Genomic DNA, 16,202 nt, shown 5'->3' with positions numbered 1-16,202 from the left:
CAGCTGAAATTTTCTATGCCAGGTATCTGCCTAAGGTGGATTCATTTCTGGGAAAATTTCAGACAAAAATAGTTCAGCCATTTCCAAGACTAAGGCTAGGAAAACACGCATTGTTTTCTCCCTATAAAAATAAATCAGACCAGCTTAATTCTAGTATTTCCTAAGTTGAGGGCTTGCAACCTTAAGTAATGTTCTTTTAAATGTAGTTTTTGCATGTAGTATAAGAGAGGATTATGAACATGGTACTATTGATCAGAGGACACTAAACCCTTCCATTGCAAAGTTCCAAGCATGTAAGTGTAGCATAGATGCACACTTAAAAAACAGAAAAGTGAAGAGCAGACATTTAACGGCTACCGAGCCTAGCTGAAGATTGACCAGGTTAACTCTTCATAACTAGAAACACTAAATTGCAGTCAGCTGCCAAAACCCTTCACAACAAAAGACACCACACACCAACAACCCCACGTATACAGAAAGAGATGGGAGGAGGGTCTTTACCACAGTTTCAAACTCTCTACCCCTTGCATGGCCCTATGTCACACAGCTCAAAGTACCGTGTACTGCCACATGAACGTCAGCAGACGAGGGCCCCCCCATTTTTTCCTTCTCCCAACCCGTGATTATTTATCAAACAGAAATTGAAGTGAGCTGTAGCTCACGCTCAAATAAATTTGTTCATCTCTAAGGTGCCACAAGTCCTCCTGTTCTTTTTTGCGAATACAGATTAACACGGCTGCTACTCTGAAACCTAGAAATATTTACGTTTCCAATTATTATCTACAGTATACATATAATTTTATCTGATATGCATTATGACACTCTCTCTCTACTCCTAGCAGCACACAGTTTTTATGTAATTATTTTCTACTGCTCTTGGAAGCACTTGTTTTTATATTTTCTCTCAGTATTAAGGAATATTTTTGCTTACCCTACCTGTAATGCCCTAACAAGACCTGCACTCATTTTTAAGTTAAAACCCTTCATTTCTTAAAAAGTCTGGCGCACCACGATTAGCAAGACAAAATTTGTCCCTGTGTTGTTGTCATTAGCGCACGGAAGGGACCATCTAATACTACTAGAACCTACTACTCCAGTGCGCTAGGTCACAAATACACACCACATACTGTGTTCAGCAGAAACCAATTATGTCCTGTTTTAACTGGCGTATTGTCTGGAGTTTTCTATCCCAGACAGATTTAGAGAGCATGGACCTGATTCTCTCTTCAGTATAAATCAGAGTGGCTCCATTGAAGTCAAAGGAATTAAGTGTATGTGACAGGAGAATAAGGCTCCATACATTACATACAACGTGAGATCCAGATACTTATGACCACAAGGAATTTGCATCATGACATCAGTGACAGGAATGCCAGTTTGGAAGCAATTTAAGGAATCTTGATGCGTTTAGGAAGAGCTTCAGAGAACAACTTGTCTGAGGACTATAGAGAAGAAAAAAGAGTTTAACGTATGAAATGATGGCACAAGATACTTTAGCTCAGCATTTCTGGGGAAAACCCCATCCCAGAACCATGGACTGTGAGCTTGGCACAGAGGCACAGTGAGAAGAGAGGGATGCTTTTCAAACACCAGAGGAGCGTACACATTGGTTATTTCAATGTGGACACATTTAATGACACTCGTTTAAGTACCGTAGGGTTCTAGACAGATAGTTACAATTACATTTCATAGAAACAGCAACAAGCCAATCCCCAAACAAAGCTTCCATATCTCAGATCCCACAAAACCCTCACACTCCTCAGCCATCCCCAAGTGCTGTTTTACAGACACTGGCTCTGACAAATGCCCCAAGATTAGCGAAGGTAGATTATTGTGGACCAACAGGCATGGGGTAGGACCAATTTCCTGTTCAAGGGGCCCCCAAGGAGTCCAACCAGCAGTCCTCTCTTACAAACCAAAGTACCTCCAGTTGGAGTGCCTCTGCTGATTGTCAACTGCACTGCTTGGGCACATGGAGTGTGGGGGTGGTCTCTCTTACAGACAGCTCCCAAGCCACTGGGGACACAGGCCATGGTGAGCACACTGCCTCAGAGAGATAGGAGCAGCCTGATGGAGGGTTTTGAATATCAGTTGGATTGCATATTCAGTGGGAAGCCAGCACAGATATTTGAGCACGGAGACAGTATTACATAATTACTCCTTTTTTAATAATTGAGCTCTTCTTTCACCATATGGAAATTTGTAAGATTAATTATTATTTAGCAAAGCATCAGAATGGTCCAGTGATTTGGGCACTACCCTGGGACTTGAGAGACATGGGTTCAGATTTATGTCCTGCCACAGACTTCCTGTGTGATCACTTAGCGTTTCTGTGCTTTGGTTTGTTCTCTGTAAAATGGGGATAAATAGCACTTCCCTACCTCATAGGTTTGTTGTGAGGAAAAATACATTAAAGATTGTGAGGTACTCAGATACTATGGTAATGAGGACTATATAGAGTCAGAGTGTTATCCCACCTGTGTATCAGGAAACCCAGGTTCTCTTAAAATTGAAGCTTTGCCAGAAAAGCTTATGGGAAGGGGAGAGAGAGAGAAAAAACAGGTCTGATAGCGTTTTAAAAACATGATCTAATGTCATAAGGATTGTATTACTTGCTTCTGCAAAAACACAACATTACAGAGTTTCAAGTGACATGAAACCCTTTGATGGCAGGGTTTGTTTACATCCTTTGCACTCACAAAGTCACACACTTCCACAATTAATGTGACACTGATCTTTTTTTTTTTTTTAAATATGTTGTCTAGTGCTCTGAGAGTTTTCAGAAATCAGATAAACAAGGCTCCCAACTCCTGCTTTACAAAAATAAAAAGATTGCTGTAGTAAAAATCAAACAAAACACCCTTAAAAGGAGTGTCATTTAAACTACAAATGTGCACTTGATTTTATGTGCTACTGTAACTAGAAGAGGATCTCATAGGTATCTTCTATTTAGACTCACACAGCCTGGGGCAGTCCAAGTGTATGTATTTAGTCTAAAATTCATGTATTATTCTATGCAAAAAATTGCTATATGATTAACAAACATAGGTCCCGATTCCACAAGTAGATCCACGTGACCAGACCTTCGCACCATAAAAGCACCATTGAAATTAATAGGGATCCACCAAAATGGATCTGCATGCACAGTCAGGGCCATCAATTGTAAGAAGTCAGTAAGCTCAAGAGTGATTCAGGGAACTTCCCCTCATTTGTATGGGATATAGTTGCTCCCTGCCTCACATGGGAACAGTATTGGGTTTACAATGGCTCCATGGAGCCAGGCCCATGCTCAGAAAAGCCTGGCCTGCTCTGCTTGCACTGCGCCCCGAGACCCCACTGGCTCCCCCTGCTCCTCTCTGCCCCCTGGCTGGACCCCAAGCATCTCTGACTCTGGGCAGTCTCTGCTTCCCACCACCTGTGGGGCCCCACCTGTCTCCTCAGAGCTGAGCCACCTGGGACTGGTGCAGAAGCCTGGCCAGTCTCAGCCAGGTGTGTGTGTGGGGGACTTGACTGGGCCCCTCTAGGAAAGTGTGTCTTGAGGGACCCTGGCTGATCGTGCCACACCAGAGGGGACGGACCGATTCCTGGTCCTGGGACCAGCCCTGGTGGCTCAGCCTGGCAGACACAGTCACCTCCCAGCAGGGCCAGTGAGTGCAGCCAGGAGGCAGAGCATGGGGGAGTGGGGAGTCTGGGGGCGGGGGGGGGGTGCTGGGCTGTGACAGGACAGGGCAGATGTGTGTGTTGGGGCACTAGAGGTTCTGTGGGGGGGTGCTCGGCAGTTGTGGTGGGGCTGTGGGCTGGGGTGGTGTTGTGCAGGGCGCTGTGCATTTGTGGGGGGGTCTGGGGGGATGCTGGGCATAGTGGGTCCAGGGTGCCTCTGGCCATAGGGAGTTGGCGAGTGTTGGGCGTGGGGTGCTGTGTGGTGTGACATAGGCCCACCTCTGAGAGGAAGAGGCACGCTGGCAGCACAGGGCCAGGTGGGCCACTGTGCATCTGGCAACTGCCAGTTTGTAAATAGTGCCCCTCCATTGGGCGAAGCAGGGCCGCCCCTCCATGTCCCTTTGCCCCTGGCTGGCCCCTCGCTCCGGGGACTAACCTCCCCCTGCCATGCTCCATTGCCTCCATGGGGAGCCCACAAACATGTTTGGCCCTGGGCCCACAAAAGATTAATCCAGCCCTGCATGGAAAGGGGGAAAATGTTGAACATGCCTCTTTCATTTCTGAAGCATTGCCTAAGGAACAAGTTATTTCTACCAATGCATTTCACTGTGGGGGGTATTTTGGGAGTGCACCTGTTTGGATCAGAGATACAAATGTTGGAAGCGTATACACCTTTCCAAAAAATGAGATTGCTGCCTTTCGTGTTCTCCATCCTCCTCAAAGTGTTTACAGGACTGAGACTAGAGTTGGCTGGAAAAAGGAATGATCCTCTTGTGAGAGATTTCAGTGGGTTAGACAAATAATTTAGTTCCAACTCCAGATGAAAAGTCAAAGAGTTAAAATTTTTCACAGGTGGGAACATTCTGAAAAATTCCATTTTAAAGAGAACTGAAACTGAATTTTTCAACTTTCTCCCAGCTCCATAGACAGCTGCTTTTCCACGGTGCCCAACTCCCCAGGAAGTTGGAGTCATGCCCAGGCAGGATGACCCGCTTTCTTGCCTATGTGGTTTCCATCAAAAGTGTCAGCACACTGTTTAGATTCCATCAAAACAGCATTTTCTGACAGGTAAGTGTTGTGTTGGAAAATTTTTAGACCAGCTCTAATCATGATCTGTGATGGGTAACTGGGAACTGTAATTTCCAACAAGGATGAGGCCATAAGGTGCAAAATTCAAACTCTTCCAAATTCATGTTTCTTTGTATCTGGCTATTTGGTTTGAGTAGATCTCTAATCTCTGGGTGGCATGTGAGTAACACTGTTCATAACTTTCTTCAATATTTTAGTGCAAAATAGGGCATCACGTATTTTCAACTTCTCAAGAATATTTTATGTTTGAAGGATCTCAGACTGCTTCACAAGCTACATACATACAGCACACACAGGAAATGCAGCCACCTGTCAGGCAGTAAGCAGAAGCTAAACAGTATACAGCACACTGTACAACTTTTTGGTAGGGAAGGACAACAATGGAAATTTTGACCAAGAAAACCAGAGCAAACCACTCCCTCTATAAGTACCACCATGAGGTCTAGCATATTCAGGCAAAACAGACAGGAGTTCATTTTTAACTGATAGTGCTCCATGTGGTTTGCATCATCAGTTATACATGGAATTATGTATATGTCACAAATTACTTATCTATAAAAAGCCATACAAGGATCTTATCTTGAACTAAACAGAGTGGGGGTAAGACTAAATAGGGAGGGGATAAAGAGCATATTTTGAAATAGTGAAAGATCAGTGTGTTGTGTATGTATTATTAGTTCTTTGGATTCAAAAACATGTAATTACATAAATATATTGAGGAGGTAGAGGGGATGTTCAAACAGCACCCAAAATGATGGTTGAGGTGGGTTGTTCTTCTTTATGAAGGAATGCTGTCGTAAGTGTTAAGAAATTTTAAGGAGGAACTCCCTAATGCAAAGTTAATAAAAACACTGAACTTTTATATGAACTCAAGTTCTAGTCCTTCTGGCCATCACTGCGTATACACACACACACAGTCTTCCTTTGCTTTTTTTTTATATTATTATTATTATTATTATTATTATTAAAGGTTTCAGATAACATTTTCAAAAGCGCTCAAGGAACTTAGAAAACTAAGTCCCAAGTGACTTTGGATTCTAGTGCCATTGACTTTCACTGATGCGTAAGAAAGGCTTTTGAAAATGGGACTTAGCTTCCTATGTTACTTAAGCACTTTTGAAAATTTTACCAACATCTTTCTCCACCTTCTGCTCCTACCTGTATCACAGACATTTTAACACAGCATTTTTTCCATAGTGAAGAAATAATTATGTGAAAAAACATCATGAAGACATGATTTAAAACAAACACCAACCCTTTCAGGAGGAACACATTTCTAGCCAATCTCACTTATTAATGTTGTATTTGTAATGGCCTTTTTATCTTTAAAGCTTTCCCCCCTTTCTCAAGTAAGCTCAATATGAAAAGGTCACACACTATACAGAGTGCAAGAGCCTTCAAAGATTAAAAAGAACAAGAAATTTAAGTTTGAATGAGTTCCTGGGTATCACTGCCACTAAAGGATATAGTTAACACAGATTACAGAGCTGGAGATACTTATCTTTAGAGCCCTGCGCGGTTTCTATCCGCATCCGATCTGCAAACATGGTCCGCGGACATGCACATCCGCAGATATATGCAGATTTGCAAGGCTCTCCTATACGATTTTTCTGTCCATTTTCCATTAGTCAATTGTTATTACACCTCCCCCACCCCAACTTTGGGATAAAAAGCAACATTTAACCCTTCCCTCTCCTTAAATACTGAGTACCACTAAATTAGGGGAACCGGGGAAAAGGAAAGCAGCATTTTGGTTACCCCAAATGAAACTCTGACCTTTCACTTCAGCTCCACTTACTGATAAGGAGCCTCATTCTAGTATGATTTACACCTGTGTAACTGTACCGAAAAATCAATGGAATTATACCAGTACAAAACTGTTCTCAGGGGAATCAGAATCAGGACTATGATATGCTGCCTGCAAACCAGCATTAGACCCCATAAAGTGACCTGTGCTTTCAAGGAAACTCACAACAAGATGATTAGAGGTTTTTCAGTCTGGATCTAATCATCGTTCCATTACTCTGAATGAAGGTGAACTTAACCTTCCCCAATTTCCTGTTCTGAAGCTGGGGGAGGGGAGGGATTCAAATCACTTTTAGAAAACAAAAGTGAAATAATCTAAGATAGTACATCATTATTACTTTAATGACTAGACTTTGTACAATACAAGCTTTGTTGAAGGCTCCCACTGGATACAAACTTGAAGATAAATTCTGGCAGGCAGAACTCGGCTGACAACATATACATATATTTACAATGTTCCTCAGATAGCATTCTAGTCTCCTAGCTTTAAAGAAAGCCAGACTCAAGTTCTGTTTAGCTCTAGTCGTGGTCTTTGAGTTCCAAAACTGGTCACGTGTAGTTGTACTATAAACAGTTCGCAATTGGCGTTCAAATACTTTCTTAATTTCACATGATCAGACCGAGCCTGCATTCCTGAAACTTTGTAGTCTCTCTACTACGTTCCAGCGCTAACAGCTGTAAAAGGAAACAGCAGAATCATGAGCCAGCCAGTATCAAAAGTTAAGAAACAATGTAAAATTTGTACAGGAATTTTTCCTTTTGATACTGTATAGATAGTTCAGCTCAGCCCACAGCACAGCCAACAGGCGCAGAGACTTTTCACGCAATACATCGGATACTTACAGGAGTAGGACACCTTTGTTTTCCCTTTTATTGACAGCCCTTACAGGTTTTAGTTCTTCCACATCAGACTGTTGTTCAGTCATTAGCACCGTCTGCAGAAAGCTCTCTGTGAGTTTCCGCGGGTCTCCTCCTCTACTCCTTACTACCAACAATTGAAATCGACTCACTCCAGCTTTTACCTCTCTCCCTATCATACAACTCTCTTTTGAAACTCCAGAGAGCAAATTAAGCCCAGCTCTTTGTCTTTGGCTAACCTGAGCAAGCTGAAACTGGTCCTATCAGCGGGACCCAATGGTAAAGGGAAGGCAGAAGAGGGAAAGGGAGGAGGAGGAAAAAAGAAAGAACGAGCAGAGACCTCCTTTTCTCCACCCCACCACTAGTTGGGGGCGGGCAGAAGGGAAGGCGGGGAGAAAGCCTGTTCAACAAGTCTTTCTGGGAGAGGAAACTAATGAGCCAAGCAGCTGAAAACACGGTGATAACAATTCACAGCTGCTTTACTTTTTAAACCAGATATTTATTGGAATGAAGCTATAAAATACGATTTAATGATGTTAAACATAATTACAAGCACTGACTTTATATAACTCAAGATGTGAGTTACATAAATTGACACAGCACTGAGGCAACACACGCGTCTTTCTAGATTACACCAGGCAGCTAGTCTTTTACACAACTTAAATTATTCAAACAGGATGTTGCCTCATCGGGTACTGCCTCCTGATTACGTTAAACAAAAGGTCCCTTTAATGTTTTATATGGGAATGACAACGACGACAAGAGACGCAAGTGGCCCTGCCATTAGCCCTTTGCTGCCCCAAAGAGCCAATTTTTGTTTATTTTCAGAGCAGACAATAGGCATGAAGCAGTGGTCCCAACCTGGATGACTAATAAGCTGGCCATGATGATTTATAACAGCAGCAATAATGTACTGCATTTTTATAGTGTTTTTCATCCTGCAGGATCTCAAAGTGCATCACAAAGGACACCACTGGTCTTGCAAATTGTTGTATCTGTCTGCATGGAGCTCTTTTGAAATCAATAGTGTTATGTATAGGTACAACAGTTTTCCCATATGTAACAAGTTGCAGAATCAGGCTTCTGTACTTATACATCATGAAGGGTGGCAGTCAGCCAGCAGGCAGTAAACTAAATAATAATTGGGAGTGGGAGGAAGGGGTAAGGAGTGGGAATATTGTTGAAGAACACTGGGACAAACTTCAATCTTCATTTACAAAAAGAGACTTGGGTTCTTTACAGGTGGAAAAAAAAAGAGCACATTTTGGTGTCTAAACAAGGCCTGAGAGGGGATAGGGTTTTATTTTCCTGCTTGTACATTAGAAACTCAGGTATCTCTAGACTGAAAATTTTTATGGTGTCTGGAGAATGAGTGCAATGGTGATATCACAAAAGCTAGGGGCTTGATCCTGCTCCCATTAAGTCAATGGCAAATCTCCCATTGATGACAATGGAGGATGATCAAGAGAGTGAAAGTTGAGCAAGGGAAAGCAAACTGTTTAAAATTAATTGTTTTGTGTGTGTTTTTTAATTTGAACATATTTCACTTCAATGACTAATTCACATTTTGGATAAATGAAGTCTCTGTTGAAGTTCATCACCTTTGCTCCTTCAATTAGCATTTTAGATCTCACAATATACATATCTGAGAGCTCCTAAGGTTCTCCTGCAAACCCAGGGAAGATCAAACTCTACATTCCTGATATTTCTAACATAAGCAAACATGGACATTTTGGGTACTTCTCATGAGACACTCAGCACTTCCCAGGTTTATGTTCCAAGATTTACCTGTGATTGTTAATATAGGGAGTACCCTGAAGAAGTCTGCCTATGTGCCAGTGGTATGAACCCTCTATATTAGGATAACTCACTAGAGCTGATGTTTTCATCTATACTGTCTCAGATAAATCTGTTTTCTGCTTCAGTCTAGCAACACTCTAGGTTGGCATGGCAGCCCCAAGAAACCATCTAATATCATGCAACAAATATACAGTAGGATCAAATGTCAGACCCCCCACTTGTACTCAGCAGGATGCTATTGAATTTGCAGGCAGAGAGAAACATTAAATGGCAGCATCTCACACAGGGGCTTCTGCATGCTACCAATGAAATATAAATGAAAGTATCAAAAATATTCCAGATCTCTGATTGTATTTCATAATAGGTAACAGGCCCAGGTAGAAAATATGGTATTTTATGTAAAGAAACTATATATAAGTTTAAAAGTGTGGATTGTATATCTATTTACATGTATATTATAAGGACTAAAATAAAATAAAAATCCCCAACAAAACTGGCCCAATTTCATTACATTTAAAATGTATGGTATAAATACATGTTTAAGCCTGTATCAGAATCACCACCCCTGATCCTGTAGAGTCATGGAGACTCCACACAGAAGAAGAGGTCTTTGCTAGTGGATCCCAGAGTAGGATCTGGACATTTGTATGTATTTCAGATTTTCTTCTTTATGTAGTACCAATACAATTCTCAGCTGAATATTGTCTGATGATGGGTGAAGCCTACTGCAGGGTTTCTTATAGCTTCCTCTGAAGCATCTGGTACTGTCCACTCTTGGAGAAAAGATTCTGGATTAGATGGACCACAGGTTGCCTATATAAAACCTTGGTCCTCCATATAATTTTAAGTGTCTGTGTGTTAAGGACTGGGGCCTAAATTTCTAGCCATTACATATAGCTATTATAGATTTTGCCCCATATCTCCAGGAGTAACAGACAGTGTAAATATGTATATTCTTCTGCGACTTGGCACCCTTTCCTGAAGCTCATCCTCATCTGAGTATTCTTACTGATTTCAACAATTGTTGTATACCGTGTAGTTGTAACTCTGTTGGTCCCAGGATATTAGAGACACAAGGTAGGTGAGGTGATATCTTTATTGGACCAAATTCTGTCCAACAAAAGATATTACCTCATGTGAAGGTTCCTTCCCCACTCTGAACTCTAGGGTACAGATGTGGGGACCTGAATGAAAAACCCCCTAAGCTTATTTTTACTAGCTTTAGGTTAAAACTTCCCCAAGGTACAAATTATTTTACCTTTTGCCCCCAGACTTTATTGCTGCCACCACCAAGCATCTATATATACAAACAAATATATAACAGGGAAAGAGCCCCCTTGGAAACGTCTTTCTCCCCCAAATTCTCCCAAACCCTACACCCCCTTTCCTGGGGAAGGTTTGATTAAAAATCCTCACCAATTTGCATAGGTGAACACAGACCCAAACCCTTGGATCTTAAGAACAATGAAAAAGAATCAGGTTCTTAAAAGAAGAATTTTAATTGAAGAAAAAGTAAAAGAATCTCCTCTGTAAAATCAGGATGGTAAATACCTTACAGGGTAATCAGATTCAAAACATAGAGAATCCCTCTACACAAAAGCTTAAGTTACAAAAACAGGAATATACATTCCATTCAGCACAACTTATTTTATCATCCATTTAAGCAATCTAGTTAGATATGCATTGGTTTCTGTTTTGTTTATTAGCCCTTTACAGGAGTTCTGACCTGCATTCCTGCTCTGATCCTGGCAAAAGCGACAGACAGAGAGAACCCTTTGTTTCTCCCCCCTTCCAGCTTTAAAAGTATCTTGTCTCCTCATTGGTCATTTTGGTCAGGTGCCAGCGAGGTTATCCTAGCTTCTTAACCCTTTACAGGTGAAAGGGTTTTTTCCTCTGGCCAAGAGGGATTTAAAGGTGGTTAGCCTTCCCTTTATATTTATGACATCTCATCTACTTTGTCTCTCTGATTTCAACAAGACAGCTCAAGTGAGCTGCAAGATCAGACCCCTTGCTGACTAGCCTTGAAAAAGTCTCTTAACCTCAGTTAGTGCCTTATTTTTCTTGTTTTAAAAATGTGGATAATAATGCTAACCAATCATCAAGGTTGTGGTGAAGATCCATTCATTAGTTAGTATTTATACAACAGTTAGAAATGTAAAGTACTATGAAAGTACTGAGTATTGTTATTAAATATTTATTAATCTAGTAAAAGAAAAGTTTCTGTAATAGAATCATAGGACTGAAAGAGGTTATCTAATCCAGTCCCCTGCACTCATGGCAGGACTAAGTATTAGTCTATGAAGTATACTATGTGTAAGAATAACTATGCATACTATGAAGCTGTTACAGAATTCAGACTTGCTGGGACAGAATGAGCTCTAGGATTCTGCAGGGAGATGCAAGGCTTCTGTTGCAATCTCATGCTGCTAGCCTGACCAGGTGAGGCTCATTAGCTCTAATCCAGGGGAATTGAAACGGCAGGTGCCTCTCTGAGTAGAGAGGAAACAGAGAAGCTTGGGGGAGGAAAATCAATTTATGAATATACTTGTGGAGAAAGCATAGGATGAAGTTTAGGGTACATTTTGTAGCTGATTTGTTGTTTAATTTAATTTAAAAATAAAGGCAAATATATGAAGTGGTAACCTTTAGCCTATAGCTAGTGTGTTTATATTGTTCAGAGTAAGATGGGAATTTTACCTGCTTATATGTGGTAATTGGAGTAGGATTCTGGGCACACCCTACACTAGAGGAAAAATGGAACATGGCCTACAGTGGGAAGAGGAACTCAGCAGTGGTAGTCCAAGCCTACTGCTGCCCTACAGCAATGGCTACAAGCCCAGGCTGCAGCCCAACAGGCTTTCTGCATGTGTGCAGTTTAGATTGTTACATTCATGGCATACACAAAGAGAAGTTACATAAAATACTCTTTCTGGAAGGTTGCAACTTAACATGACTTTATTTTAGGCACCCAAGTCTGAAAATTGGTGGCCTTAGTTAATACACTGCCTCTGGAATTATTTTAAATGTCTGTATGGATCAGCACATCTGAAAACAGAAGTGAAAGTGCCAACATTAAGAATAGTTTCTCTCTAGGAGAGTATGTTGAGGCCAAATGGAAGAAGGAAGTTCCAGAAATCTAGTGAGAGAACCTGCTGTTTTGTTGAAATTTCAAAGCTAATTCTGGAGACTCTAAAGACCAGATTAAAAATCCAGGGCAAGATTCCTGGTTTGTATATATTGGTGTATCTTCACCGATGTCAATGGAGCTATGCTGATTTTCATCAGCTGTGAACTTGGCCCCTGACCTTCCAATACTTAGACAAATGTAACCTTTATTTTTTTGGAGGGTTTGTTTACACGTTGAGCTGGGGGTGTGATTTCCTGCTCAAGAAGACATACCTGCTCTAGTTCTGGTCAACCTAGAGTGCTAAAAATAGAGTATAGCCACCGGAGTGAGTGGCTGCTTGCCCTAACTATGTGTCTTTGCTCTCAGATGGATACTACTCAGGGCAGCTTGCCTCTCCTGTTTCTTATGCTGCCACAGCTACACTCTACGTTTAGCACACTAGCTCAATCAGAGCTACCGTGGGTATGTAGTGTAGATGTACCCTAAGAGATGTCCATGTTGTAGGTAGCTACATAGCTTTCTATATACAGAATCTTTAAACGTGAGATGTTTGTCTACCAGAACCAGGACTGTGAAACTGTTTAAGGAGCGGGGACTTAGAATGAGGGATGTACTCTGCTTTCTCTCTGGTGGAAAATTTACACTTCTTCTTTTCTAGAAAGGATGGTCCAGTGGTTAGGGCATTAACTTTTAATTGAGGAGACCTAGACCCTGCTCTGCCACAGATTTGCTGTGTGACCTTGGGCAAGTCACTTTTAAAAATCTGCCCCTTATTCTCTGAGCTTCAAATCCCCATCTCTAAAATGGGGATAACAATACTTCCCTAACTTACAGGGGCATGTGAGTATAGATAAGCTGAAGACTGAAGTGCTCAAATATCATAGTGATAGGTGCCCATATACGTACATTAGATTTTTCTTAACCTAAAATAAACCATCTAGCCTGAATGTATATGTGGTGCTCTTTGCATAATGCCTATATGTTGTGATTTTGTATGTGTGGTGGGGGAAAGGGAATAGCTTGTGTCAAGGTCCTTCCCCACTCTGAACTCTAGGGTACAGATATGGGGACCTGCATGAAAGACCCCCTAAGCTTATTCTTACCAGCTTAGGTTAAAAACTTCCCCAAGGTACAAACTTTGCCTTGTCCTTGAACTCTATGCTGCCACCACTAAGCGTGTTAAACAAAGAACAGGGAAAGGGCCCACTTGGAGACGTCTTCCCTCAAAATATCCCCCCAAGCCCTACACCCCCTTTCCTGGGGAAGGCTTGATAAAAATCCTCACCAATTTGCATAGGTGAACACAGACCCAAACCCTTGGATGTTAAGAACAATGAAAAATCAATCAGGTTCTTAAAAGAAGAATTTTAATTAAAGAAAAAGTAAAAGAATCACTTCTGTAAAATCAGGATGGTAAATACCTTACAAGGTAATCAAATTCAAAACATAGAGAATCTCTCTAGGCAAAACCTTAAGTTACAAAAAGACACAAAAACAGGAATATACATTCCATCCAGCACAGCTTATTTTACCAGCCATTAAACAAAAGGAAATCTAACGCATTTCTAGCTAGATTACTTACTAACTAACAGAAGTTCTGAGACTGCATTCCTGATCTGTTCCCGGCAAAAGCATCACACAGACAGACGAACCCTTTGTTTCTCCCCTCTCCTGCTTTGAGAGTATCGTGTCTCCTCATTGGTCATTTTGGTCAGGTGCCAGTGAGGTTATCTTAACTTCTTAACCCTTTACAGGTGAAAGGGTTTTGCCTCTGGTCAGGAGGGATTTTATAGCACTGTATACAGAAAGGTGGTTATCCTTCCCTTTATTTTTATGACAGCTTGGAAATGACTTAGTGGAGAGGATAATAATTACAATGCTTTCATATTTTAAAAATCTGCTTCTGTTTCCTTGGAGGTTAGTTTGTAGCTGCTTGAAACTAACTTAGTTCTCATGTCTAAATTAATTAGAGGTGACTCTCTAGCAAAACATAATTTTTCAGGAAACCCAAGCCTCTGCGGGCTACAGCTTCAAAATTAGGCACAAGCTGAACAAGATGCTTGTACTCAGATAAACTGGTGTCTGCAAACTAGACATTGGAAAATGTATCCCCAATCTCCGCTCACAAATAGGTGGTAGCACTTTGTTCCATGGCACATCATCTTACTCAGGAAACGGCTCTTGGCAAATTCTCAGTGCACGCCATTTCATTGACAAAATGCTATGTGACAGCCTTCACACAATGCCTTTTCATTACAATGAAAATGTAAAATCTAGAATTGAAAATAATCCAGGCACTAGACTATATATATATAAATCTGTAACCAGGTCTTGTCAGGGAATGGTTGGTGCAACAAATACATTCTACAGTAACAGGTTTCAGAGTAGCAGCCATGTTAGTCTGTATCAGCAAAAACAACGAGGAGTCTTTGTGGCACCTTAGAGACTAACAAATTTATTTGGGCATAAGCTTTCATGGGCTAGAACCTTCTTCATCAGATGCATGGAGTGGAAAATACAGGAATAGGTATAAATACATGAAAAGATGGGAGTTGCCTTACCAAGTGTGAGGTCAGTCTAATGAGACAATACAATTAATGGTAGGTCTGTTATTGAGTGACCAGGGAGATTGAAGTGTTCTCCTACTGGTTTTTGAATGTTATAATTTCTGATGTCAGATTTGTGTCCATTTATTCTTTTGTGTAGAGACTGTCCGGTTTGACCAATGTACATGGCAGAGGGGCATTGCTGGCACATGATGGCATATATCACATTGGTAGATGTGCAGGTGAACGAGCCCCTGATGGTGTGGCTGATGTGGTTAGGTCCTATGATGGTGTCCCTTACCTTAGAATCATAGAATCATAGAATCATAGAATATCAGGGTTGGAAGGGACCCCAGAAGGTCATCTAGTCCAACCCCCTGCTCAAAGCAGGACCAATTCCCAGTTAAATCATCCCAGCCAGGGCTTTGTCAAGCCTGACCTTAAAAACCTCTAAGGAAGGAGATTCTACCACCTCCCTAGGTAACGCATTCCAGTGTTTCACCACCCTCTTAGTGAAAAAGTTTTTCCTAATATCCAATCTAAACCTCCCCCACTGCAACTTGAGACCATTACTCCTCGTTCTGTCATCTGCTACCATTGAGAACAGTCTAGAGCCATCCTCTTTGGAACCCCCTTTCAGGTAGTTGAAAGCAGCTATCAAATCCCCCCTCATTCTTCTCTTCTGCAGGCTAAACAATCCCCGTTCCCTCAGCCTCTCCTCATAACTCATGTGTTCCAGTCCCCTAATCATTTTTGTTGCCCTTCGCTGGACTCTCTCCAATTTATCCACATCCTTCTTGAAGTGTGGGGCCCAAAACTGGACACAGTACTCCAGATGAGGCCTCACCAATGTCGAATAGAGGGGAACGATCACGTCCCTCGATCTGCTCGCTATGCCCCTACTTATACATCCCAAAATGCCATTGGCCTTCTTGGCAACAAGGGCACACTGCTGACTCATATCCAGCTTCTCGTCCACTGTCACCCCTAGGTCCTTTTCTGCAGAACTGCTGCCTAGCCATTCGGTCCCTAGTCTGTAGCTGTGCATTGGGTTCTTCCGTCCTAAGTGCAGGACCCTGCACTTATCCTTATTGAACCTCATCAGGTTCCTTTTGGCCCAATCTTCCAATTGGTCTAGGTCCTTCTGTATCCTATCCCTCCCCTCCAGCGTATCTACCACTCCTCCCAGTTTAGTATCATCCGCAAATTTGCTGAGAGTGCAATCCACACCATCCTCCAGATCATTTATGAAGATATTGAATAAAACCGGCCCCAGGACCGACCCTTGGGGCACTCCACTTGATACCGGCTGCCAA

At 41.8% G+C, this 16,202-nt stretch overlaps 1 protein-coding gene across 5 annotated transcripts in view; it reads right to left on the bottom strand.

Moving 5' to 3' along the window:
* The window catches only part of GRAMD2B (GRAM domain containing 2B), a 75,427-nt gene that overhangs the window by 44,323 nt on the left and 14,902 nt on the right, over positions 1-16,202 (bottom strand). For 3 of the 5 annotated variants that reach the window (XM_073344842.1, XM_073344845.1, XM_073344844.1), the window contains exon 1: positions 7,399-7,744. The exons of the other annotated variants lie outside the window; for them this stretch is intronic. In XM_073344842.1, coding sequence (XP_073200943.1) covers positions 7,399-7,592 — 194 coding nt within the window. In that variant the 5' untranslated portion in view covers positions 7,593-7,744. Of the gene's footprint in view, positions 1-7,398; positions 7,745-16,202 lie in introns of those variants that run through there. 5 annotated transcript variants of the gene reach the window in all.

This window comes from Lepidochelys kempii, chromosome 5 (assembly GCF_965140265.1).
Source record: "Lepidochelys kempii isolate rLepKem1 chromosome 5, rLepKem1.hap2, whole genome shotgun sequence".
Classification (NCBI taxonomy): domain Eukaryota; kingdom Metazoa; phylum Chordata; order Testudines; family Cheloniidae; genus Lepidochelys; species Lepidochelys kempii.
The sequence above is the reverse complement of the archived record's forward strand: the minus strand, read 5'-3'. Positions and strand labels throughout refer to the sequence as shown.